Source organism: Petromyzon marinus, chromosome 6 (genome assembly GCF_048934315.1).
Source record: "Petromyzon marinus isolate PM22_M1 ecotype Great Lakes invasive population chromosome 6, UKy_Petmar_22M1.pri1.0, whole genome shotgun sequence".
Taxonomy (NCBI): domain Eukaryota; kingdom Metazoa; phylum Chordata; class Hyperoartia; order Petromyzontiformes; family Petromyzontidae; genus Petromyzon; species Petromyzon marinus.
Window position 1 is genome coordinate 8,190,774 of NC_133672.1, and position 27,999 is coordinate 8,218,772.

Sequence of the window (27,999 nt, forward strand, 5' to 3'; positions counted from 1 at the left end):
TTCCCACTCTCGGGTGACACGTGCAGGCGGTGTGATTTGTCATTGAAATGCAAAGGCAGCTTGATGGCGGTGGTGGTGATGATGCACCAGTGCTGGGCTCCACCAGACCGGTTCTCCTGGGAAGCTGCGTGCGCTGCGAGCGTTTGTCTGGTGGAGAAAGCGCTGATGATGATGTCACTACCAAATGGTTCCAGTTTCTTCATTAAAACACCCGACATGATCTATCACCCGAGACTGAAAAACCAGAGGCAGAGTTTGGGTCTTCTTAAACTGCAGACACGAACCATCATTAAATCGTACATGTGTGATGCTTTAAGACACACACTCTTTTAAGGAAGAGTTTCCTCAGTATCTCGATAGAAAACACTTGTTGATTCCTGTAACTTGTTTTGCACAAGTTTGCTTCGAAAGCTCCGGACAGGCACGCATGGATATCGCATACTAGAGGGAGCACAAGTAGGCGTTTGGTACGTGCATGTAGGTGTATAAGCCAGAAAAGAGCCATTAGACTAGGGTAAAATAAACAAAATGAATCGCAGTTTAATTAAATGCCACACGCATGCTGCCCCAATAACACTCCCAACACAGCGACTTTCGAATGTAAGGGGATTTAAAATCACGCGAGTACATTTATAGAAACTATGTCAACGCAGTAAAAAAAAGTCACGTTCTTTCTAAAAGCAATTAAATTATGTACAAGAGAAACGGCGTGATCAGCAAGCCAAGCAGCTGCCTACTCAGTGTTCATGTTGCAGGGCCTCGGGCGCCCCTCTACCAGTGGTCCATGAAGAATGTGGCCATCACTAAGCCACGGTCCCTCAGTAGTCACTTCCAATCTCTTCGACGGCAGTGTGTGCAGAGTGCAGAGCGGTCATTTCTTGAGTGCCTCCAGGGATCCAACTAAAGCTCCGTGCTTCCGCGTGCAACGCAATTAGAAAGTGCAGCCCACGAACACAAGATGTCCCTCGTGCGTTTGTAAGTTTGCCACGGACGAATGAAAATTTCAGTCATGCATGTTTATGGAATATACATCAACACCCTGACGCCGATTTTAATTCCCACGCTTTACTCTCAGGATTGACAAGATACTTTTAAGATGGCGTCCTGCATTCACCACAAGCCGCGGCTGTCCCTGGGAGACAGAAACACTTCTGTGGAGATTACCGACTTCATTACCATGGCTACCCGGCGAGCAGGGCTGGGAACCGCATGGTCGTCTCATGCACGATGCTCCCGCATACGCTTCGAACGCTCACGCCCCCACGCTACGGCGATGCTGGTGCTAGGCCGCGCCACCCAGCGGCTTCTGTTCGCCGCCGGGACGATACGTAATAGAAGGCTGGATTGCCGTGGATGTTGAGAGCGTGGTGAGGCTGGGCGAGTCGGCGGGCCCGGTGGAGACGGCACGGTCGAGACGTAGGGTGCCCGCGGGGGCGTGAACGGACGTAAGGCTCCGTCAGGGGCGGTAGTGCTCGCGCACAAACTGGAGCACGTCCTCCTTATTGAGGTGGTCGGGGTGTGGCGTGGCGGCCTGCGAGTCATGCACCCGCGCGTCCGCCCAGCTCCACAGCAGCCGTGTCGCGTGGCAGTCGCTGTGCGAGACACGCGCGTGACAGCACGTGGTCCACGCACGGAACAACCAACGGTCGATTCCAATTAAACAACACATTCTCTGTATGAAAGTGACAATCAGCAGGTCCATTCCCTAGCCACTGTTAGATGAAACTTTTCCCTTACAATTTGGATTAAGCTGGCTCAAAGTGTGAACAATTTTTAAAATGATTTTCTTTCGCTTGTTTAGCTATCAGCCCCATGTTTATTGAGACACAGGCATTGCAATGGGAGATTGCTGGGGAACATTTTGCTGTTATAGACTCGTAGTGTGAGGTAACCAATAGATGGCAGCGGAGTTTTGATTGTGATGCCCTGGTACGCGTGGTGTTTTTCTCCATTCACCCCGGTTTCATCCCAAATGAGACAAAGCATTCACAAATGGACCGGACCAAACTTGCAGAACCCTGCAAATATAACTCGGGATAATTATTATTGTTGTGACAATCAGGTTGATTTAAGTGGCAATCTCATCACAAGGTGCATGGGGAGGGGTGGGGTGAGAGGATGGGCTGTTATCTAAAGGTCACTGGCCTGTGCTAGGGTTTAAGATCTCGCGATGATTAACCCGGGGAATGTTCCCGTGTCGCCGCTTGGGCGAGCACGCCTCGGGGTTGGCGGCGCACTTGATTGGCCTGTGCCGGCAGCCTCACCTGAAGGTGGCCACAGACTCGGGCGGAATCTCGAACGTGGACTGGTTCTTCTCTCGGTTGAAGAAGTATTTCATGCGAGAGTTCTTGCTGTACGCCATACACCAGGGGTCTGCGGTCACTCGCACAATGGAGGCATCATCATCGTCGTCGTCATCAGCGTTACCACCATCAACATAAACGTCATTATCTTCACCACCACCATTATGATCATCTAAAGTATATTCTTCTTCGTCATCATCAACATATTAATCATAACCAAAAAATAAGAGACTCCAAATCTCTCATGCATATCACAGGTGCTCATGAGCCCCTGAGTCACACACACACACAAGCATTTAAAAAAGCCTATAAAACAAATGAAATTAGCAAAATCACCTTCACAGGAAACACTGAAACAAATATAGTGGAGGACATTTTGGCGTGGTGACTTGAAAGGTCCTTATTATTCAAGTATGGAGTTTTCAGATTAAAGTGCTGTGGTTTGGCTAAGCGTCTTATTCTGTTTTTTTCGGGAAAGTCACGTATAAATAAGAAATAATAAAATGACATAATAGCGTACGACGTTTCGGTTGCAACACAAGCAGCCATCATTAGGTACAGAAGAGCTAAATTTACGAGAGAGAGGAAACACATAACCCCAGATGTATATACAGACACCCAAGTAGGGGGAACTAACACAGATACAACAGGGGACACAGAGAGAGAATCACACCAAACAAACAGGGTTTAGCAAAATTTGGAAACCATATAAAGCAACACAGACGGTCGGTCAAAACACAACGCATAGTCTGGTTGATTACGCTATTTCAAAGATTGCTAAATTGCAAGTTAAGTATGAAATTTTAAAATACAGACCGCACACACACACATAGACATCCAAGCAGAGCGAACCAGCACAGAGTGAAGTCGCCTTAAATAGGCAGAGAAGGTAAGGTTGAGAGACAATGGGACAAATTAGCATTGTCTTGGCTTGGATTTGTGTCTCTGTGCTGTCTCTGCCTGTGTGTGGGCCTTGGTGTTTTCGAGTGTGTGCTGCTGCTCCGCACTTTCCGCGCCCCCCTTTGCTCCATACATACCTCATGCTAATTTGTCCCATTGTCTCTCAGCCTTACCTTCTCTGCCTATTTAAGGCGACTTCACTCTGTGCTGGTTCGCTCTGCTTGGATGTCTATGTGTGTGTGTGCGGTCTGTATTTTAAAATTTCATACTTAACTTGCAATTTAGCAATCTTTGAAATAGCGTAATCAACCAGACTATGCGTTGTGTTTTGACCGACCGTCTGTGTTGCTTTATATGGTTTCCAAATTTTGCTAAACCGATTGTTTGGTGTGATTCTCTCTCTGTGTCCCCTGTTGTATCTGTGTTAGTTCCCCCTACTTGGGTGCCTGTATATACATCTGGGGTTATGCGTTTCCTCTCTCTCGTAAATTTAGCTCTTCTGTACCTGATGATGGCTGCTTGTGTTGCAACTGAAACGTCGTACGCTATTATGTTATTTTATTATTTCTCATTTATACGTGACTTTCCCGAAAAAAACAAAGAGTAATTCCTGCAGTCACGAAAGCTTCGAATCAAGTCTAAAGCGTCTTATGTTTGGCTTATATCCGATTTTCCTCTCATCTTGGATAACCGTGGGCACGGGCCCTGTCTGCTCGACCCACCCCGTGTGGTGCGGACAAAGTAGAGGCCCGACGGGAGGAAGTGGCGGTCGTCTTGTCCTGTGTACGACAGTTTTGGCATCCCGCCGGAACCCTTGGTCACCTTCATCTCCAGTCTGGACGCACCCAAAAAGACAAAGTCCCCCCCCCCGTGTCGCCTTAACAGACTGTTGGGGCAAGTGCTGTTAGCGAGCACCTTTGAAGGCCAGCCGCCTTTGTACCGTGTGTAGTGATGTATACACATATCAGGTACACATTTAAGGCTGAGTCGACCTCAGCCTTAAAATTAGTACCTGGTGTGTTCATAGTGCACTGCCTTATCCACTGCTCCCAAACATAAAAAGACAAAGATCCCTGTATAGGTTTAACAGACTGTTGAGGCAAGTGCTGCCAGCGAGTACCCACTGCTCCTACACACGCTAACAAATGCAAGCATGCTGCACACGCACACAAAAAGGCCAAAGATCCCTCGTATAGCTTGTTCGGGCAAGTGCTGTTAGCGAGAACCTTTGAAGGTGGTGGGTGGCCAGCATCATGCCCAGCTACTTTTGTCTTCCTAGTGTCGACATGTACACATCGCACCAGGTACTCATTTGAGACCGAGTCAACCCAGGGGAGGCCCAGGACCGGTTGAGATAATCGTCACTGGTGCTGGCCGTGAGCTGCAATCAAAGTCGAGTCACCGGGTTCATAATGCAGCATGCTAAGCACTATACTCCCACTCATTTACAGACACGTATATACTCTTTAGTTTTTTCGGTAAAGTCACGTGACTTTACCGAAAAAAACAAAGAGTATGAATCCTTGCAGTCACGAAAGCTTCAAATCTAGACACGTATATGTCCACACATGCACACACGAACCATGCAGGTCCAACCGCTATGATGATGATGAAGATTTCATAACTCTCATTTGAATTTCTAATAGTGGTGCTGGCAACAGTTGGTGGGGGAATTAAACCCCTCACCTATAACAGGACTAGGAAAATACTTGGTATAATTAGAATAGACTTCGTGGGGGTTAGGACTGTTCTAGATGGAGCCTGCATTAAGAGCAAGGCTTGCTCGGGGGGCTAGAATTAAGGTCGCAAAATAATAAAATAGGAATTGTGTAAAAAGTCACGCTCCAATAACATAAAGTCACCACGTTCATCTATGACTTTGCCTTGCAATAACAATATATACATATATACAGTACGAAGCTAAAGTTTCTGGCAATGCGCGTCAAGGAGAGGTCAAAAAGATTGACTAAGCCTCTGTTTTCTCTCCCAAGTTAATAGTCCGTTTGGCCGGGGTTGGAAGTAAGGGTCAGCTTTGTTTCACACAGCAGCACTGGCGGCCTAATGAATATACATTCGTTGAACTTCTTTTGCACCCTACGTAGCGTGCTAATCGGAAGTGCGGGGGAAGGACAACAAACTAAACACAAAAAGAAGTTGTAAAGAAATGAGTTTTCAATCTAGATTATTTAAAAGTGCATAGCTCCAGTGGCTTCCTAATATCGGAAGGAAGAGCGTTCCAGATGATCGCAAAAGCATGCTACGCCACTGGTGCAGATTCGTAATCCTGCGCCGTATCGGGGTCATCTGATCGCTTTTTTCACAGTCGCGCCGAGTCAGTCCCCTCCCCGAGGGAACGACCGCGCCGAGCCGTGGCACACGAGATGCAGGCAGGCGAGCATCTCACACCTGAGGAACACGCGGTCGATCTCCTCCAGGCGGTATCGCTCCTTCACCCTGCACGCATCACACACAGCCAGCACTGCACCAACCTGTTCTCCGAGCCGACACCTGACTCGCCATGTGGCTAGCGCTGCAGGGATGCCCGGGTAAATGAGCCATGTGAGGCAGTCTTCTCCGGCGACTCAGATCTGAGGGAGCTTCAGAAAGGGCTGAATAGGCCTCAGATGGAGGACCTAGAAAAGGACTGACAGTCGCTCAACTGTCATTTTATACCAAGGCCACCAAAAACCTTTTGACTGCCCTGAGCCTGGTGCCTTTGTGGCATTCAATGCTGTTACCGTGGCCAGGGCCTGGTTTGAGTATTGCTCTAGTGCTCTCGATGCAGTGGTGGGTGATGTCATGACTGCTGTTGATACTCTAGCATACACCTGTCCTTAATTTATTGAGACACAAATGTAAGTGGCTTCGAGTCAGCCTGTATGTCTGAATGCCCAGGCAGGCAGCCCATGTATTCACAAATAATGAGGCAGGTACACAGCGAAGGAAACAAACTTTTCAGCAGGATAATGAAGGGGATTTCAGAAAAAGAATTAGCGATGCAAGTTTAGGAGTGTTTAAGTTGTTGAATGTGTTTAAGCTGTAACAGTCAACAGGACCAACAGTTCACTGAAATTTTGTCTGCTGCTATTTATTATTGTACATTCAGGTTTTATTTATTTCCATACCCAAGTGCATGCCACAAACACGATGATTAGCCTGGTGGCTCACAAAATCGTGATGTGGGCCAGGACCACACCCAGTAACCTTTATGTCTCCACTGGTGATGCGGATAAACAAACAAAAAACACACCAAAGAGAACCAAAAAACAGACATAAAAGCCAAACAAAGTGAACACAAAGATCTCCCGTGTAGCCTTTAACAGAATGTTGGGGCAAGTGCTGCTAGTGAACACCTATGAAGGCTGGAACGACACACGAGGGGGGGGGGGTAGCCAGCACCATGCCAGGCCACCTTTGTCTTTCCAGTGCTGATGTGTCCGCATAGCACCAGGTACTCATTTAAGAAGTCGACCTAGGAAAGGTGCAGGAGCCATTCAGATGTTTGTCACCGATGTTGGTCGTAAGCAGGGATCGAACCCAGGTCGCTGGGTTCGTTGAACAGCTTGCTAACCGCTGCACTACCGCTAAAACCACATTACCACTCCCCATCACAATAACACATACAAACATAACGACAGACACACCAAGGCAAGCAGAATCATACACACAAAGACGATCACATGTCACTCACCGTATTGGATTCATGTCTGAGCGGCTGGGTTTCGCGATGGCTTTGACAAATTTTTCAGCCATCTGCATCCTGCACGCAAACATCCGCAGGGGGCAAGCAGGAAAGTCAAGTATGGTGAGAACCTGGATGGGAGACTGCCCGGGAATACCAGGTGCTGTAGCCTTTGGAAGCGATGTGGCGAGGAGATGCTTGTACAGCAATGAATTCTTTAATTCCCGTGTACAAAACTTTTACGTGTGTGTTTTTTTTTCCCACATGCCAAACACTTGTTAAAGGATACAAGTCTTGAGAGTCGGTGAGGCTTTCCTGGTTAAATTAATGGAATAAAATATTATTTTTCGTATTTCTCTTCACCTCGAAGTTTACAATTGCAATCGTAATGGCACAACTGACCGTTGCAATTCATAACAATGTGCGCATATTTAGTGGGGCGTATCTGACAGATTGTCAAATGTGTTGGGCTATGTGGTGGGCAGCAGGGGAAAGTGTGGCGATATCCACAGTTGTACTGTACTTCAATGCTACCACGTCTAATTATCCCTCACTGCCACCAACCCATATGAACCAACATCTTTTTGGTTCTTTCGGTTAAGTCACGTTTTCACACCTGATGCTGACTGCTTGTGTTGCAGTCGAAACGTCGTGAGAATTTTGTTTTATATTTTTATTATTTTATTGTTTCCCTTCTACGTGACTTTACCGAAAGAACCAAGAATATGAATCCCTGCAGTCACGAAAGCTTTAAATAAAAATTGAACCAGCATCGTGAAGTCTGGTCATATAACCTTCACGACCCGCACAGCGTATAGAGGCCATTATCCAGCAGCTTTTTAAATAAATGTTTAAGTAACCCTGAATTGTACAGAAAGTACAACAAAACACAGAAACAAGATGAAAGAAATGTGAAATACAATGACAAATTATGGGAAACTGATATCGTGATAATCGTCACACCGTGAAGTGTGACACCGTATCATGTGAAGTGTAACATCATATCGTGTATATTGCAATATAATATCGTATCATGGGCAGTGTGATATCGTATGGTATGAAGTATAATATCTTATCGTATGAAGTTCGATATCATATTGTGAGACATTATATCGCATAGTATGGGCCAGCCCGTCTCACGCACCGCAGGTTGAAGTGCTCGCTCCGCACGTCTGTGCCGCACAGGATGAGCGCGTCCAGGATGTGAATGGCCGTTACTCTTCTCTGTGCTCTCCCCTGCAGAGGCAAAGTTCCTGTAAGTAGCCTACATCTATTGTTGGAGCAACTGCCATGAGATATATTAAGGCTGGCACGGTAATAGAGGGGGTGGTATGGCTTGGTTGGCCGCCTACATTTCTCCAGCGCTGATGGTTAGACACCGCACCGCATCAGGTACTCGTATAAGGCTGAGCTGACCTCGGAAGAGGATTCAGGACCGGTTCTCACATCACTTGCCACTGATGTTGGGCAACGACCGGGAATCAAATGCACGCCGCATAAAATGACACACACATACACAAGTCACGCCATTGAGTGACGTTTATTTAAAGAAGACTCAATCCAAAACAAACAGCTCATTATAGATACATGCCTAAGCCAGTGTGTCCTGAGCTGTCTGATATAAGTTGTACGTCTCATTAGTGAGAGAAAAAAAATACTTTAAAGTAGTGATCAAACATTATTATGACACTGTAGTGATCTTCCTAATGACACCACTCCCCGACGTTTGAATGCAATGCCAATGCAGTGCATTACTCAAGTGCCCGTTTAGGCATCCGATTGATTTCAGTCCTTTCTCATTAACAAGCTTCAACCTCATGTTGGACAGAGTGTGGGTAGGCCTGGGTGCAGGTTTTAGTTGAACCTGGCGAGAGCTGCTGCAAACCGATCTCTCCTCTGCAAGAGGAATCTACGATCTACTAGCTCGTACTGACTCACGGTCGGTCCACAGAATTTTTACATCATTTATTGGGGGATCGTTTTTTTCACAGGCGGGAAGTGGGGGTGCGTAACCGCAACAATGGCACGCAATAATGGCTTGCCGCTCCAAATGGCGTCACAAGCTCTGTAGCGTGCACCACAGCGCAGGGCTCTGAGCTGTGGTAACACTGCCAACGCTGTTGTTAGCCCATAGAAATGCACGCTTGCCAAATGGAAGCTCGAATATAAAAAGGTTACTATATTGGGAACTCCAAACTTGGTCAACGGGTCATGAGAAGTACACACAGACCTACAGCCTTATAGGCTGTTGGGGCACATGCTGTGAGCACCTATGAAAGCTGGCATGGTGCCCAAGAGTGGGTTTGTGGCTAGCACCACGTCTGGCTGTCATTGTTTACACACGGCACAAGGTATTCATTGAAGGCTGACTTGACCTAGGGGAGAAACAGGACTGGTTCAGATATATGTCACTGATGTTAGCCGTGAGTGGGAATCTATATTGGGTCACTGTGTTTGAAGCACAGTATGCCAACCGGCTACACCACCGCTCACCACACACAAATACACATGCTCACACGCACACATGTGCATGTAGACATGCCCATACAGTGCACACACCCCCAAAAAGAAAGATCCCCTTTCAGCCGGAACGGATTGTTGGGGAAAGTACTGTTAGTGTAGTGAGCACCTATGAAGGCTGACACGGTACACGAAGAGTGTGGGTGACCAACACCATGCCCGCCCGCCTTTGTATCTCTAGTTGCAATGTTTACCCATGTTTACACATTGCCACCAGGTACTCTTTAAGGATGAGTCGATTTTATGGGGAGGCACAGGATCAGTTCAGATAATCGTCGCTTGTGTTGGCCGTGAGCGGGAATCGAACTTAGGTCGCCGGGTTCGTAGCGCAGCACACGCTAACAACTGCGCCACCGCTCCCCACACTACCCCACATGCAGACACGCGCGCGCACACATGGGAGTCACGCACCTCTCCACGGAGCTCCTGCACTGTCTCGACGAGCAGCAGTGTGTCGCGCGGGAGCTCTGTGCGCAGCCCCTCCGGTTTGCGCCACCGCACGGGCTGCCTCCCGTCCCAGCTGTAGATCTGGGTTTTCTGGGAGACATGAGCGCACGAGAAAACTTGACTCAGGTGACTGCACAGACAATGCCGAGTTCACAGTTTTGCGTGTAGGTATGTTGAACGTCTTCCGCTGTGCTAATCGGAGGTGCGGAGTGGCAGGGTGGCAACGCAGTGGTAACAGTTGTGCATCACGGCAAGGTCCTGGGTTCGATTCACAACTCGGGCCCCTTTCTGTGTGGAGTTTGTATGTTCTCCCCCTGTTCTGCATGGGTTTCCTCCAGGTTTCCTGGTTTCATCCCATAGCTCAAAAACAAATAATTTAACCCTTTCCCATTCCGATGACGTACATCTACATGTACGTCATCAGTTTTTCTTCCGATTCCGTTCCGACAACGTACACATACGTTTAACGTGTAAAAGGCTATGCAGGAGGGTGTGTGGCATAGTTAGGTGCTGGTTGTCCAGTCGTGTCGCTACAGTTCTCTGCGGTGAGTAAAATGTCTATAAAAACCACAGCGCTTTGCCTATCTAAATAAAATTAACGCTAAATGCTTGCGCGTTCCGAAATTCAGCGGTGAACGGGACCCACCCTGCAACTTGCAGACGTCTCGGAAGGGGAAAGGGTTAACTGGTATTGGCCAAACATTTCAATGCTGAAAATTTTACAACCAATTACTTAATGGGAAGTTCAAGATAGTATAATTTACGATTTATATAAATTAGATCGAGGTTAGACTAACATCAAACAAAATTATACAAACGAGACAGAATTGTTTTTTTTCATATCATAAATTGAACAATAAAAATTAGATTACAAGTTATTGATTCTCAAATCACATCGCAACCTCTGTATAGTGAAGTCCTATAATGACTGGGATGAATCATTGTCTATATTAAACAAACATGGCACGTATTTAAACATAGCTATGCAAAAGTTCAACATATTTGTATATTTCATTTTGTAAAAATGCAGGATGTCCAAAGATGTTATGTAAATTACTTAATGGAAAATCATACTTTTTGCAAATAAGTCATATTTATTATTTATGGTCAGTACAAAATAAAAACTCAATAACCCTTGGACCCCATTTACTTTTAACTGTTGTTTAACCACAACGGCTCCATTCAGATGAATGGGTTCCATCCAAAAACGACATCTGCTACACAAATATGTACAGTTCACAGAAAAATAAATGCATAAATGTAAAACAACTGTCCCCATGCACTCCGTCTGTCTTAGAGCTGATCTACGAGGCGCACAACGATCAACAAATTCAAGTAAAATCGATTCTTACGCAAAATTGAATCGTGTGAGAATTCACAACTGACAACGGTTGCTAATTATATACAAATTATATGCTGTTACATTCAGGCTAATGGATGGCGGGCAGGATTGGCAGGACATGGAGGTGTAACTCTGGGCCTCAGAGCTGAGAGGGCCTTAAAAGGGGTCATTTTCCATTCGGCTCTGAGCCTCAAAAAAACATTTTGTGGCCTCGCTTAAGGGAGTGAACAAAACTGTATAAGACAGAAAAAAATAGATACAATACCGATGGGTTAAAAAATATGGGACAAAAATTCCCTGCCAATTCGAAAATAAAATTGTGAACTGAAATCGTTAAAACATTTTAATGCTCAAGGCAGGGTGAACTGCTATTATCTGGCCAGAATTGGCATAAACCACTCACAGCGTCAGCAGCAAATCAATTGTGAACCCATGCTGAGCGAACCCCACGACCCCCACGTCAGTGCCAATGCCACCACTGACCCCCAGGCCCATCAGGAAGATATGCTCCCCTCCAGCCACCATGCAGCGGTAGTCCAGCACGGGCCGCAACTTTTCCATCGACTTGGACGTCAGCGCCAGTGGTTGACGCCCAAAACTTTCCACGTCCTTTTCCTGCTTTGGGAGGGAAGGGACACAGGGAATGATAAAACCGGACAGGTTGGTAGCAAACGGGCGGGAATTAAGCAAGGTAACTTCCGTGTTTCCACACAAGGCATTCGCATACAAGTTAACAAGATCCCACGTCACCTATTGATAGCCCACTAAGGCTATTTAAGCCAGTCTACAGAGTGATTTTCTTTGCAAGGAAGCAAAGAAAATCACTCTGTCCCAGATGATGGTGATCAACACAATTGAATGCCTTCTGGTGGTGCTCCATTTCATTTTGTTTGCGAGTGGTATTTTGCACGCGACTGTCAGTTACTAATTGAGAACTTCAAAAGAGAGTTTGGCCAAAATTAATTTCAAAAACAAAACTGCATAAGATGCTACATCTTGTCACTTGTGACTGATTGGGCTGACATCGGCTCCTAAGATTTGAGAAACTGGGTTCATGCCAGGTGACTACCTGTAATTTGGAAGCCAGGTCTTCTTGGCAAAAGAGACTTTTCCTTCATTGGGCTCTCACCTGCCATCGTTCGTCCCGGGGGGTGGGGGCGTGAGGGGGAGGTGGTGGGGGGCAAGAGGAGGGGCTGCACGGGTGCCAACACAAGGGTTCACGCTGCGAGGAGGGGTGTGCTCGGGGAGAAGGGGGGAGAGTGGGTGAGGCCAAGGAAAGGGTGCGAAAGGTGGGGAGAGGCGGCTGTGGGGGTGCTGCTTGAGGGGGTGGAGCGCCTGGGGGCTGTCCCACACAAGGGAGGGTACCTGGGGGAGGGGGGATGGGGGTGTTGGGAGTAGGGCTGTCGGCCAGGTCTACATACTTTTTTCTATTACCCGTATAGTACAGTATGCAGATGTAATACATGTAGCTACGCTGTATGAACCCAGAATCTCAGCTATGCTAGCTCTGTGGTCTGACACAGGCATAGCTAATGCACTCGGGATCCTCATCATACAAATGTATCTTAAAATATTGAGATGGAGGTGACTGGGTAGCTCAGAGTTTCGAGCGCATAGTCAAGATTACTAAGATATGTTTTGTTCAAATATGGGTTTCAGCCGCCTGTGATTAACATGGGTTCTCAAGTGTAGTGAGCTAACAGCCTTATCCAGGTCAACAATTGCTCAAAATAAAACACCACATTTAGCTTTTAAACTTGACTTTTTTTTTACTTCATTGGGCCAAATTCCAGCTCTGAAAATTAAAAAAAATATATATATATCAGTCTTCAAATTTTGTTACTTGAAGCACTCTCAAATACAGTTCTGTGCTATATCTTTCAATGGGCTGCTCTATTAACTCACAGGGTGATACACTACTCTGCGTGAGTTGTGAATGGGCACTTGTTCTCCTGACATGTTGCCGAGACCCGAGAGCACATGAAATAACATCGGCGAAAAGGCATGTCGAGACAGGGCAAGGTATCGAGGTACGAGGTTGGCCTGCAGCAGGGAGGCACAATAATGGGTGAATCTGCGTTGGGTCTTGGCAGTAGTGTTGTTTCAGGCCACATGTTTGTTGTGCACAGGGGCAGTGAGATCCAAGCACGGGCAATGCTTGAAGGTGACGGGGGTGGTCATGTGGTCAAACGCCCAGCCCGAGCAGGAGGGGCGAAGGGTTCCGAGAAGTGTTGGACATGATGCTAAAAAAAACTCGCTGCAGACTAAATACTGCGCCTTTCGTAATTGCATGCCGTTCTCCTGCTGCTGCTGTTGTTCATCTGTTTGACTCTGTGTTTTTTTATTCCACGCGTTTAATTTCGTTAACAGCCCTCCGCTAACCAGTGTTACAAACACGTAATTGCACCAAAGTCGATAAATGTATTCATTGAAGTGATTATTTTATTACTTTATTATTCACCTGTATATTTTAGAAAATTCATTTTAGATTATGTGTAGTGCTCCTGAATGAGGATTTTAGTTATTTGTGCCATCAATATCAGTGGCTGGTTGGAAACAACACCTTATTTATTTCTTCTCATGAAATTGACTGCTTTATATGGCCATCAGCCACAGGGGTCAAGAGTGAAATGCACAATTCCTGTACCCCTACTACTATAGAGGTTAGTAGCATCTGTAAGACCAGTATTCACATGCAGGTCTGAATGTTGGACTCAGGATGGAGCAATGTTGTCCACCACAGGAATGAGGATGACGAGATGGATCTCAGGAAGCAAAATGAAGAGACGTGGAGAAGGCAAGAGAGGGGGAGGGGGGGGTATCCAAGGCGACTAAGCGATATCGTAAGAGACGAAAACCACATCGGAAGAAAGGTGATGAACATGGAAGCACTGGGGTCGAGACTGAGAGGCCTGGAGATGGTGGTTCCAAGTGGTGAACCAGGATATGAATGGTTATGGAGTGGATGTGGAGATGGTGGCCCAGGACAGGAGTGAGTGGAGAAGATCGTGAAGACAAACTCCAAATTGCCAAGAGAGGTTAAAAGTGTCCGCTGGTGAATGTCAACGAACCTCAATGAGCTCCGCAAACTTGGATTTGGGGTCGTTCATGGGGCGAGCAACTCGTGCTTTGTCCGGTATCTGGAACGAGAATGCGGTACACGGGACAAGAGTGGAGAGGGGCAGGCACTGGTTTAGAAGCTGTGGAGAAGAATATAGTTGATTAAGTCTTGTTTGGTGTATGCCGTGAGTCGGGAAAGGCTTGGCAAGGAGGTGGCAACTCACCCCCCAGCGCTCGAGGCAAGCCTTCCTCACCTCCGCCTGCCGTGGCTCGTAAAGGGTGCTGCACACACACGTTTTTTTACACGCGCGAGTGAACATTTTCATGGGGACACACAGAAGCGCACAAGTCCGCAGCAAACAAACAGGCGCATGGCCAAGCACGGCTGTTTTCTGAGCAACTTCACGTGTGCATAGATTACGATCCCCGCTCCCATCTAGTTCCAGATTGCCAGGCAAGCTTTTCAGATAGCACTCCCCACTAATGTTAAAACAAAACAAGGTCGCTGGATCTGTAGTGCAGTGCGCTAACTAATGTGCCATCACTCCCCACCCATGCACTTACACACAGAAACACTCCGCATGCACACAGACACACACGTATGCCTTGACTTAAAGCTTTTGTGACTGCAGGAATTCATATTCTTGGGTCTTTCGGTAAAGTCACGTATATAGGTTCAAAGAAAATAACAAAAAATTTTTAAAAACTATGACGTTTCGACACGTATGCTTGTGTCTGGTTATCCCAAACATGGGGGCGGCAACCAAAATAACAAAAAAAAGAGCCTTATTTTCCAATTTGGTAAAAAAAGTCAATGTATCAATGTATGTGAATATGAGATGGTAGTCCTTAATAAATAACGTTACAAAGCAGTCCTTAAAAAGCTGCATGTGGCCCCGGAGCCGCAGGTTGCTGACCCCTGTTCTATACCCTCCGCTATCGCACCCAAAACCCCTTGGTGCTTCCATCAAAACGAGCCCCTACCTCGTCTGGGTCATGGACCCTGCAGAGGAGAGGTACTCACGGTTCTAGTGCGAAAGCGTGGATCTTCGCCAGCGCCAGCACCTGCACCTTGGCGTGGCTGGGTCAGAGAGGGAGGGAGAGTCAAGAGGAGGGAGAGAGAGTGGGACCCACGTGAGGCCAATGTATGGTGCGTCAGGCCCCCTGCTGGCCATCGCAAGCCGTCCATGACCACCCAAAAATTTAGAACGAACTCGGTTGACTTATAACGACATTCACCCTCTCAAAAATATTATGGAATTTGAGGATTTGGGTACACGATTGGAATCACTCATTTCTGTTTAGTCCATGTGGCCCATGTTGAATTGTAGAGTGGTGTTATCATACAGATCAGGCTGCTTCTCAGCCATCCACTAGCTTACTCACCAACCTTGACATGTTTCAAGTACAAGTTTATTCATTTAACCAGGTGGGAATTCAAGAAACACCAGGATAAGTGTCATTTGCAAGAGTGGCTTGGGGCATTGTTCTGTCAGTAGGGGGCGATGATTCGAGATTAAACGTGTGTTTAAAATCGATTTTGTAATTAGCAACTAATTTTAGAATTTGGAAAATGTGTACCTTGTCGATGGCACACAATGGCTTACTCTTGAAAATCACATCAGGGGATCTTTAACGTCCACTGGGAAGGAGGCGGCATGTAGTATTACCACGGTTGTTACATCGGCAGTAATAGAGGCCGCCGGATTCAAACCGTGCACCGCCGTGGTTAACTACCTCGCCTGGTATACAGGAGGTCATGGGGTTGATCCCTACCCCGATGCCTGTCTATTTGGAGTTTGCATGTTCTCCCCGTGGTCACGTGGATTTTTCTCCGGGTCCTCTGGTTTTTCCCTCCACATTTGGAAACATGCGTTTAGAGTATTTGGCTGCTTTACATTTCCACATGATAAGCCACTTCGTTGAGCTATCATTTGTGGCCAGGTCTCTTCTGAAAAAGCCCTATATAGCCGAGTGGTAAAATAGTAGTAATAGTAACCTCTGCAACAAGCGGCGAACACGCTACACCACCGGCCATACCTCTCGTTGGATGAGCACACGTACGAGAAGAACTCCTGGTCGCCCTTGAGGGTGGACAGCGGCACAATCTCCAGCACCTCGTCGTCATCGCCGCCCTTCAACCGGTTTATCTCAGCGTTCACCGCCAGCATTAACTCGCGCACGTGCTCCACGCCCCCTCGCAGGCCCCGGCACACCACGTACCTTGGTCAAAGTTACGTGGTCGTAAGGATGGTGGGGATGAAGGACAATGAAGGGGACAGAGGGAAGTAAAGGGGACAGGGTCGTGTGAAGGTCACCCGTCATCGGTGTGTATAAAGTCGCAGTGTGCATGCTGTAAAGGTATGTTTGATGAATGTGGCCTTTTTTATCGGAACACAAAGTTTAGGTATTTTCAGTGAAAGCAGTGTCAGGCCCACAAATATCTCTTAAATTCCTCATATCAGCATCATAATTGCAAAAATAAATATTTTTTTTGCACGTATCGCGAGTCTGATCTGTGATAATGCAACAAATCGTCGTACATTGTTCCTCCTCCAGTGGGCACAGCTGGAGCATGGACCCTGATTGTGCACTGAGCGTAAGTATAGTGCGTGTGGTGAGTGCGGTGCACCACCTCTCTGAGTTGGCGGGGCGGCTGGTGACGGGCTTGAAGAGGCACACCCTGGAGAAGCAGCGGTACAGGAGGTAGATCACTCCGACGCTGAAGCGCGTGAACAGGTCAAAGGTCTTGCACACGAAGTGACCTCCTGCACCACCACACGGCAGGCCACACCACACCCAGGCATTACGAGTGTGCGGGCTCAAGTTAATGGCACCAATACTTGAGAGTGCCCATCAGCCCCATTCTGTTTGAGCTGTCCGATCCTCTGCTATCATTGGGGAGAGAGGTGCACCAGTGATGTAGCTATTGGGGATGCAGGTGGTGCAACTCATCTGGGGCTCATGAGCTGGAGGGGCCCAGGCTACGAAGAGGGGTGAAGAGTACTGGTAGTTGGCAGGGGGCTCTAGCAGTGTCAGCTTTAGGTGTAGGAATTTACCTGGAGTGGCTGTAGATTGTTGGGTCCCCAAAGGAGGGGTGAAAATATCAAGTTAGGTGGCTGTGATTGGTGGGCGTTGTGTCATGTGAATTGCTCAAGTGACTTACTTCCACCTACATTGTTGGGAGACGCGCTTGTGTAAAAAGGCACCATCGGCACAGCGCGACGCGAGGTGCCTGCCTGCACCCTAACCAGCCCGCATGCCGGACACGCACCTTTGCGGACGACGGAAAGCGCCACCAGTGCCTGGCAGAGTAGCAGCTGTTTGCTGAGAATCTCCTGCAAATTCTCCTGGCCCTCCACCGAAAAACCCTGTGCACACGGGCGCAGATCCATGAATGAGGGTTGGTAGCTGTAGTGTGCGGCGGGTGCGTGGAAATTTTAGCAATTCACCCCCCTTGGCGATTCCATTCATTTTGATGATTACGGGTAGTGGTTCGATTCCCATTTGTACTCTCATCTGTATAGTTTTGCTTTCTAAATTTAGCCAAAACGTAACATTCGCATACCATTAGCATAAACTGAAAATAATACGTTCTTACACAATTCGACACGTGTGTCGTGAGCATAATATCTGATGCACTTTACACGCGTAATTTTGTGGTGCCCGCTTCCTAGTGGCGTCATAGCTACTGAGTGTGCTGGCGTGCGACTGCCCGGGGGGAGGGGGGGTCCATGGTCCAGAGAGGCCCAGGTGGCGGAATACAAAGAGTGGGAGGGCGGTGAATTGGACTGGGGGGACCTCTTCTCAATCCTTGCGCCAGGGTCCACGCGGACCACGCTACACCACTTGGTGGATGACCATGTGGAAGGCCAACCCGGCTCGCACGATGCCACCGTAATGCACCCGCCACTCGGCCGCGGCGCTCACCCCGTCGGCCATGAGGAAGTGCACGCCACGGCCCTCGGTGCCGCACAGCACAAAGCGGCGGAACTCCTCGATGTTGTCGGAGCGCGTGATGTCACCGTCCCCGTCCACTCCGCTAACGCCTGCGGGCCAACGCACGACACCACAATGCACCACAGTGCCTGCCAACCACTACCCGGCGTCAACGATGAACATCGCCCATCAGTGACATCTGCTAAGGGCGCACTTTTAAATAACCTGCTGAATAAATCGCAGTTGCTGAAAACAGGCCCGAAGGCCTATGACTAGCAATAGACATAAAGAAGCATCAACGCAATCTTTAACCAAATATTATCAATTCTCACAATCACAATATGATATGATATGCATTGAATCGCACGTGTCAGATGTTTTTTTTTTATTCGTACGTGTATGAATGCAGTGGGTTAATGTCACTCCTGCAGCCACAGAGGTGCTACCATTGACTGCAATGTTAAAATAAAAGTAATAGATTATTGAATTGAATCGTCACACTGAATGGTGACAATTAGTTGAATAACTATGAGGGTCGGGGGTATGGGGGCTTAATTCTACCTCTACTCTTTATGGACAAAATCATTAATGGGCGGCAGCATAGACACAACCATCACTGCAGGGATCGTCACTCAGCTTCCACAGTGCTGACGTTAAGTGGGTCCAGCATGAGTAATTAAATATCGACACTTTTCCATACTGAGTGTACTAAATCTATTACCGACACACCTCAAAGTGGTGACTTTCAGAGAGTCCTCCCTCCGGGAAATAATTTAGTTCCCCGCTGGCCAGTAAACAGATAAGCACTTGCAGGATTCTAAATTTCTCAGTCCTTTACGCAGCTCAACTATTACAAGTGCGAAACATTACAAATTGGTACACGGTTATTACTTCTACCTGATTTACTCACTTATTATGCAATTATCCGAGCGCTTTAAAGCATCTTTTCAAGTGCTTGGCCAAATGTTATTAAAATGGTTGTTTTTAACAACACAATGCTTCCTAAAATACTGAAAATGTTTACAACACTGCAACAAAATATATACTCAAATTTACAGATTGCAGAAACACATCATGAACACACACTGGGTGCATCCACACATGCAAACATTTGCGCATGCACTCATTCCAATTACTTAACTTCCTCCAATCATATTCTTGGTTCTTTCGGTAAAGTCACGTAGAAGGAAAACAATAAAATAATAAAAATATAAAACAATTAATTTTATTTTATTGTGACTTTACCGAAAGAACCAAGAATATGAATCCCTGCAGTCACGAAAGCTTTGAATCAATTTTTTTTCCTCCAATCAGTTCTTGCTATGTTGCTCGTATTGTGTAAACGACACAACAGACCTGGGGTCAATTATAATTACAATACAATTACACTGTGATTGCAATTAGATGATTGCGGGATTTTGGGTGGTACATCTGTCACCCTGGTTTGTGCACATGGATCGTTGTGTATCCCTTGTCTGTGATGTCCTTCACTCATTATTTTATGGTGCATTGTTCATCGTTGTTTCCCCTCTTCACATGACATTTTGGCCCCTACCGTGTTCTATTTCCCTGTTCATTTGGTAAAGCACTTTGAGAATCCGCGGCATTTTGGCAAGTGCTACGGTGGCACGATTTCAACTTCCTTGCCTGGTATACAGGAGGTTGTGGGTTCGATCCCGACCCTGATGCCTATATTTGGAGTTTGCATGTTCTTCCCATGGTCGTGTGGATTTTTCTCCGGGACTTCCGGTTTTTCCCTCCACATTTAGAATCAACGTGCATTGAGAGTATTTGGCTGCTATAAATTTCCACATGATAAGCCACTTCGTTGAGCTATCATTTGCGGCCAGGTAGCTTCTGAAAAAGAGCTATATAGCTCAGTGGGTTTTACCTGGTAAAATAAAAATACTCTTTGGTTTTTTTTCGGTCGAGTCACGTAGGTAAAATAAAGTCACCTATGTGACTTTACCGAAAAAACCAAAGAGTATAAATCCTTGCAGTCACAAAAGCTTCAAATCTAAAATAAAAAGTTTATAATTTAATAGTTTAGTTTAAAGGGAAAATCCTAAATCCTGCAATACAAATTACACAATTGAAACTATTAATTCACCCCAGGTCTGCCACACTGTGACGCAACGCCTACCGTAGTGCGCCTCGAACATCTCGCTGGGAGCCGCAAAGAAGTCCTCGAGCTTGAAGTCGTTGGGGCCGCGCAGGGTGAGGCCGAAGCCCTTGGCATGCCACGAACGGCGCCACAGCACGTACTCTGAGAATCCACCGGGGCCCGCGCACACGTCCGCAAAGTATAGCAGCTCGCCGCCCTTATCGTTCACCAGTGGTTGCTGCAAAGGACGCAAGCAAGCGCGCGCACACGCACGCACAGTGGTCACTACGATCCGACACGCTCGTGGTATCTGCCCTCCCGTGTGCCTGCCCTGGGCCTCTCTGCGCACGTTTATCGTCCACACGCGCCCACCCATCTATGCACTACTGCATCTCTCGCCCATGCCTTGGGAGTGAGTTGCATATAGATTCATGGTTGGCAGAGACTCACCCCATTTTTATCCTTTGGGTTGGTGAACATGAAGTCGAACACACAGTCCATGTTGGCCATCTTCACTGAAGCCCTGGTCATTGAAGAGACGCAAATAGGTGCGATTTAGATAGACAGATTTGATAATTTACTATAATTTATGACCAGGCGCGAGCTCATTGAGTATAATTCTCTTCTTCGTGGAATACATTCATCTCCCTTGTTTGTATTGTTTTGTCATGTACAGCGCTTTGAGTACCTTGTAGAAAGGCTCTATATAAACGTAATTCATTATTACAAATCTTATTACAAGTAAAACACTGACAATGTACACATGCAAAACGTATTGCTCCAGGTACTGCAACAGACAGGGTGTTCACAGGGTCTGCGGTGGACACCACCGAGCCGCCCATTGCACCTGTTGAGGAAGATGACCCCGCGGATCGTCTCATAAGGGTTGGAGCGCGTACGCGCCTTCCTCATTTCCTCCCCGTCCAGCTCGTCGAAGACGCTCTGCAGCCACACGCGGGCACGGACAAACACAGGAAGAGACCGTTCCAAGGATTGATCATCGAGTGATGTCAAGACTCTGCCAATAGCGCGGTGCCATGTGGATCTTCTGCTTTAATCATTTTCCAAACGGCAGGTCTTTGCCTCAAACTCCCTACCATATCTTAAGCTTTCATCTGCATTTCACTGTAATGGATACCTTCCTTCAAGTCGTCTATTTGACTTTTTCTAAACAATCATGCTTCCATGTGCATCATCCTCCTGGAAAATGTGTACATTAAGCCCAAGGATGCAATGGTGGCATACCCTATATTATTCTAGTGGCTGAGTCAGGTAGCCCTGTTCAAGCAGTCATCTATATTGGCTGACAAAACATGACTGCTTGATCCCATTATGTAACGAGATGGGAAACATCTTGTATAGGGTCAAGTAAGCGCCGTTAACATGTATACTAAAGACATCATGCCAGGTCCCTTGGACCACAGGGCTGAATCTTCGGTTTGAAATAGGAGCCCTTGCAATTCCGTGTATTATGACAAAATTTGGCATCATGATTCAAGAACTGATTATCTTGTGTCTTAAGTCATTCTGCCTTGTTTATACTGGCTCGATTGTACTGTGGCCCGCATGTTTTGCTTTCTTTGTACGGTCTTGTTTGCATCTAGTGTTTGCTTTTTCTGTCTTGTTCTTTACATGATCCCGTGCTCTATGAAGCAATACACATTGTGTCACTCCTAGTTAAGTCACTCCCTAACAAACTCTGACAAGTCTACATGGAAACATCTCCAGAGTGCCCCCTCACCTTACATCGCAGTACGTTGTGAATGGTTTGCAGGTCACAGAACTCCACTTCGTCTTCGGGAGCGTGCTTTTTCTGCAACAGAAATAGATTTAAAAAAAATTAGGCGTCTAACAATCCACACATGTACTGACTAATATCGATTATTACGCACAATATACGGTAATACCCTGATTTACGCCCTCCCATTCTACATACTTTCACTGTAACACTCAACTTAATGATACCCAAAACTGTTTCACGTACGGCGTGCCTCACCATAAAGTACTCGAGATTTACGAACTTGGGCCAGATGGTGCCCAAGCGTTAGCGATCCTGACTGCAGCAGTCTCTTTCATGTACTCTGTTCATTGTTTTTTTCCCACATACCGTATTTATGGAGACTATGTTTATACAAGTGTAAACCATTTGTATATGATAAACTAATAATATAGTGTAATAGACAACATATCTCAATATATCAAAAGTATACACTTACTTTTCATAACAATGGTTGTACAGTATAGTTGTGTAACGAGTTACTATTAAGGTTCTGGACCACATTACGATCTACCATCTCATCTCTTTGCTTTGATTTCACTACTTTCAAGAGACATTCTGATTTTCAGGGACAGAACCTGGGTGTACATTAAATAGTTTGTCCTAACCATCAATTATATATTGTTTATACATATTAAATTAAAATGTTGAACTTGGGATAATGGAATGATGGAGAATGTACAAAGAGATCCCTTAAACTAATGTCTGTTTCACATAGTAGGGGGCAGCACTTCCCACCATGCCACTGACAGTAATGTTCGTTACCTGACAGTCAATCCAATATTATTCTCAGAGCTGGAATTTGGGCAAATTAAATGCACAACTAAATTGTATGTAATGTTTTTTTTTTCAAGTCAGTAGTGACCATACTGATACCATAATCTCTCGATTCTTGAGAATCAGGTTTAATCACAGGCGGCTGAAACCAGCTACTTGGAATATTAGCACTGGCAAATAAGCGCTCTGGCCTCTCAGCCATCCGGCCACCTCACAACTGTGTCCTTACCGGCCCAACTTGCATCCACCGCTGCATGTGCTCGGCGATGGGCGGAGGCTCGCTGCTCTCTGGAAGCCACTTCACCTGCTCGTCCGCACTGGGCTGAGGCAGACGATGCAGCCGTAACAACAACAATGACAACAATAGCCATTACGTCTGGCTACGACCAATAAAGAAACAAATTAACCCTTTCCCATTCCGATGACATACGTGTACGTCCAATTCCAGAATCGCAATAAAAACTAAAATATAATAACTATATCGGTACGTCTTCAGGTCAGAAGACGTACCGAGACTCCCACAAGGACATGCTAAAGGGCGTGGCACAGTTTGGCGCCAGCTATTATAGAGTGCGGTCGTGTCGCTACAGTTCTCTGCGGTGAGTACAGTACAATGTCTTTCAAAAACATAGGCGCTATGCCTTTAAATAAATTAACGCTAATTGCTTAATTGTTCCAAGACTCAGCGGTGAACAGGACCAACCCTGCAATTTGCAGACGGAATGGGAAAGGGTGAAGAATACTGCTGCAACAGACTTCCGCTAATCCGAGCAGAAATTAATTTAATCCGGACCTCTCATTCTGGAACGCAAAAAGAATCCGGGGTAATGTAAATACATCAGTGGCACTTGCTCGATGCGCAAATTAGCAGTGAAGAGAAATTTTGAGTCTAGTGAGGTCACATGCACTGACTATGCCCATTTTTTTTCTGTTCGTTTTTGTTTCCTATTTACATTCCAACTGTGCTAAAAGCATCATGTCAAACATAAGTTTATTTAATTGAAATATATTCTCACAGAGAGCAATGTGAAGCTCTGTATCAAAGAAAGGCCCGAAAAGATGACATCACTATGTTCAAAGTAATTTCAATAGACCTCTTTATCCACACTAGGGGACACAAATTTTGATGCCCTGAGAAGATGAATCGTCACGTCAATCGATTCTAAACATGTATGGCTTGAGATGGAACAAGCCTAATTAGTTGCAAAAATATATTTCATGTGATTGGTTCTTTTTTTCTTCAATTACTACTGACGGGGCTGAAACTATCAACTCGCTTAAACTGAGAATTGGGTTAATCATAAGCGGCTGTTCAGATTCGAGCCCAGAATCTCAGCCGTGCCAGCTCACTGCTCTGATATTTTAGCGAACTGACCTTCACCTATGACCACTTTTTAATGCAGACGAATGCACAAGTGCACAGCCATCTCTACAGTAACACTGCCACAATATGGTGATGTATTAATACTTGTAGACTACTAAAATAGCAGTAACTAAACCAGAGCTAATTTAGCATGACTTCTTTGGCATTTGATTTCCGTCAAAAATTGGAATATCATCAGGTGGCTTTACATGAAATGTAATATCGTGTAAAGCCACCAGACCACTTTCCCATCATCTTCCAAACGATCAGTTGAACAGTTCCTCATGCAGGCAAATCTAAGCCAATCCCTTCTGACAACCACTGTCGTTTTGAAAGCAACTCTTAGAAAACTAAATCAACAATGAATGAACTCCTTGGACTCGGGCATTGTTCCAGATAAGCAGCGTACTGGGCATTTAATGCATACAAATTCTGAATCAAGTATACTATTGATATATTATGTATCACAAAAATATTAATATTGCTATACAGCTAGAGTTTGTATGCAAGAATAGGCACTGACACATGCCGGAGAGAGGACGTTCGATAATACATACCTCAGGCTCACTCCTCCAGTCGATCTCGAGGCTGCCCTCGAAGCCGGGCAGCGTGAGGCCTAATCCGCGTCGACCTCGCTGCGTGGACGCCTCGACGATTTCCTTGCGGCCCTGGCCATGCTTGCCCAGGCCCTCACCTTCACGGAAGCCCATCTTGGCCTAAAGCAACAGAATCGCGGTGACGACGACACAGCACGGCGTGGTGGCGCACGGGTGAGCACGCATTCAGAGTAGAAAACCTCATCTAAGACGTTGTTGCAATTGAGCTAGTGCATTGGGGCAATATGATGGAATTTTTTTCATATTCCCCAACCCCCTCTCAATTATATGACGCCGTTGACACCATGCAGCAAGCTAGGCACCAGTGAATTGCCTGGAAAGATGTCAGAGAACTATTTCTGAAGTCACTTCTATATAGCTTTTTTCCACACTAGAGTACACCTTATATATACCCTCACAATTGTTTATAAAATGCCAAACTAAAACTTTTCAAGCTCGTTTATTATCAAACCAACTTTGAAACACACAATTGATGTTTTTTATGTGCTTGTTTTGGGGTTCTTTTTGGAGAGACCATGAACTCACAACACTTGATAACTAAGTTTAATCATGGGTGGCTGAAACCCAGATTTGAAATTCGGATCTCAACAGTGCCAACTCGGTACTCTTCTGACTTCTGAGCCACCTTGTCCACCTTCAGGGACAATGTAATGATATCCGGTGAATAGTTTTCAAGCATGCATGTTATCAGGTAAATGTAAACAAACCAACTTTTCACGTGGGTAAATTTAAATGTCTGAAGTAGATATAGTCAAATGTGTCAAACTGAAAGAAATGTATCATACCATGACCAATATACCTCCAGAGGTGCCCGAATTAAGATCAAACTCTTCAAGTCTAATTTTAATACAGAACCTAAAGAATAAATGGCCAGTGTATCTTGCCTAAACGATCTAACATTCATTTTATCATGGCACCACCAATATCACAGGCTTCTCATATTTCTACGACGCAAGGTTTCCAGGTCACTCGGCATCACATTTCGTTTCAGAGACACTGTGGGCCATGATCAGCAAGGTATAGCACAGAACGTGACCGAGCCCAGAGGCTTACTACGCCTCACCATGAGCCTCTGCGAGACGGAGTTGTAGATCGGTAACGCAGAGGTGGTACAGGAGGGCCCGGTGCTGCTGCTGCTGCTGCTACCGCTGCCACCGCTGCCATCCCCACCGGCGCCCAACATGGGCCTCTCGCTCTCCTCATCCTCGTCACCGCTGCTCGTGGACTCTGCCAACACACCACCTCTCGTCAGTTTTTCTCCATCCAAACATGTTCCTTGTTGAAACTAAATATTGTGTCGTTAGTCTTGACCACCAGCCATCATTGCAAAGTCATGTTCAAGCTCATTTACTTCGTCTAACAGTCGAATGAGTGCAATACCAAGAATGCACCATTAAGATGGTTTCAATACGTGCGATATCCCTTCCTTGGTTAAATTAGTGAGAAGCGTGGTCCAGGCCCATTGGGGGTTTATGCAGACATTTTTTTGGAGATCGCCTTTGGATTTAAAACAGAAGAGGCATCTTCTGTTTTATATTTTTATTATTTTATTATTTCCCTTCTAAGTGACTTTACCGAAAGAACCAAGAATAAGAAGAGACATCGACAACAGATAGAGATGTAGCGTGATGAGAGAACAGTTAGATAACACATGTATTAGAGATGATTGGGATTTGAGCTATTATGTTCCTTAAATAAACATTTTTTCCATGCATCAGGTGCGACTTGAAACTGCCCGAGGCCATATGCGTGTTCTTGTCTGCTTATGCCTTTGAGCCACCACTGAGAAGAGGCAATGGAGAGAGAACCCCCGGACTCGTGCGTGATGTCGTCAGATGCCTCAACAAGAGGACTGCTGCAGACAAGCCCTGTTATATTGGCAGATGGGGCAATGCGTGACAGAGGCCAGTGGGAGGCATGCGTCTAGAAGCCAGGCGGCGGCGTGACTGACAGCGAGCATGGGTGGAGAGGTAAACAAAACACGGCGACTGCGTCTTGTCATTCGGTACATTCTTGTGACATTCCAAGTAGGGTCGTACGATGGCAACTGCAGCCTGTACTACATTGTACGGGTTTCGCCGCTGTGCCGCACGGCTCTCCGATGTGTTTGCGGGACTGCTGCACACCGCGCGTGGTCGGCGTATACGTCCAACAGCAGGGGGGGGGGGGGCAGGTCCTGAAGGTTTCCGACGCGTGCAGCGAAACGTCGGACATCGCGCCAATTTCCAGGACAAAGCCTCGTCAACCCTACGCGGCAAGCCACCGTTGCGCCGTGGGTGGGTTTGGCAACTCCACATTCCCGTGTCGGGCACCCCGCACCCCACCCTCCTCCTCGGTCACGTCTCATGAGTTCCTGAGTCGGCAGCGAATGTTGTGAGCGAGACTGGATCCTGGGGAAGAGGAAGGATGAGGGGAGCGTGAGGGTGGTGGTGATGGTGGTGGGGGGTTTGGACTCTCACCCGCCGCGCTGTTCAGGGGCTGCTGGGCTCCTAGAGCGCGAATGGACGGCGGCGGCGACGCCGCCGCGGGGCCGCCGCCGTCTCCCGCCGCCGTCCCGGGCGAGGCGCTCAAGGCGACTCGCTTCGCTCCCGGCTCCTTCTCGTCCGCCTCATCCCCCTCCTCCTCCTCCCCACCACCACCACCACTACAACAACCCTGCCCCTCCTTCAGGCGTCGCCTCATGGCGACGGCTCGCCGTTCCCTCCCCGCGCAAGTCGGGGGGGGGGGGGGCGGGAGTGGTGTGTGTGGAGTTAGAACGAGGACACGGACACACACAGAGATAGAGAGAAACTAAACAAACAAAAAACGAGAAGGCCCCGCGCGTCTCCCGCGCGACCAGCCCCCAACAGGACAGGGCCGCGTTTCTCTTCACCGCCACCGCCGCCGCCGCCACAAAACCCTTCCCGCCCGCCGCTTTCAACGCGGCGACGATCGCGCCTCCGTCGACACCTCGGCGAGCCCGCGCGCCATCTTACGTAGGGGCATTTGGCCGCGTGTCCACCGCCGGTGTTAAACAAATCAACGGGGCCGGCCCTCGTGTGTGAGGGGGCGCTAGAGAGCCGTTGGCAACTTCGGTTGCTGCGTCATCGAAACGAGCAACTCGATGCGAGTTGCTTCGGCTTCCCTTCCCCCACGTAATATGGCCGCCCGCGGTATCGGCTCGTTAAC

The 27,999-nt window shown here is 47.0% G+C and overlaps 1 protein-coding gene across 2 annotated transcripts; it reads right to left on the reverse strand.

Annotated features, from left to right (window-relative positions):
* Positions 1 to 515: 515 nt before the first annotated feature.
* CMTR1 (cap methyltransferase 1) lies at positions 516 to 27,996 on the reverse strand. Of its 2 annotated transcripts, none has more exons than XM_032948136.2 (23): positions 27,291 to 27,996; positions 25,895 to 26,058; positions 24,772 to 24,930; positions 23,081 to 23,173; positions 22,039 to 22,110; positions 21,145 to 21,239; positions 20,748 to 20,820; positions 20,337 to 20,535; positions 18,185 to 18,303; positions 17,529 to 17,625; positions 16,890 to 17,022; positions 16,295 to 16,477; positions 15,279 to 15,335; positions 14,479 to 14,536; positions 14,266 to 14,334; positions 11,678 to 11,812; positions 9,817 to 9,942; positions 8,030 to 8,121; positions 6,895 to 6,963; positions 5,610 to 5,657; positions 3,926 to 4,038; positions 2,265 to 2,373; positions 516 to 1,592 (listed from the first exon to the last, which is right to left on the reverse strand). In XM_032948136.2, the coding sequence occupies exons 1-23, from the start codon at positions 27,511 to 27,513 to the stop codon at positions 1,457 to 1,459; spliced, it is 2,622 nt and encodes an 873-aa protein (XP_032804027.1). In that variant the 5' UTR covers positions 27,514 to 27,996; the 3' UTR covers positions 516 to 1,456. The 2 variants fall into 2 exon arrangements, with proteins under 2 accessions (XP_032804027.1, XP_032804028.1); XM_032948137.2 differs by having other exon boundaries at positions 11,678 to 11,809; positions 27,291 to 27,994.
* Between the last annotated feature and the right edge of the window lie 3 nt (positions 27,997 to 27,999).

Coding starts and splice junctions, on each gene's coding strand:
- CMTR1 (XM_032948136.2), bottom strand. CDS start 27,513: ATGAGGCGACGCCTGAAGGAGGGGCAGGGTTGTTGTAGTGGTGGTGGT. Junction 8,122..9,816: donor TGCAGGAGCTCCGTGGAGAG/GTGCGTGACTCC, acceptor TTGCCTCTGCAG/GGGAGAGCACAGAGAAGAGT. Junction 6,964..8,029: donor AGCGAGCACTTCAACCTGCG/GTGCGTGAGACG, acceptor GTTTGCGTGCAG/GATGCAGATGGCTGAAAAAT.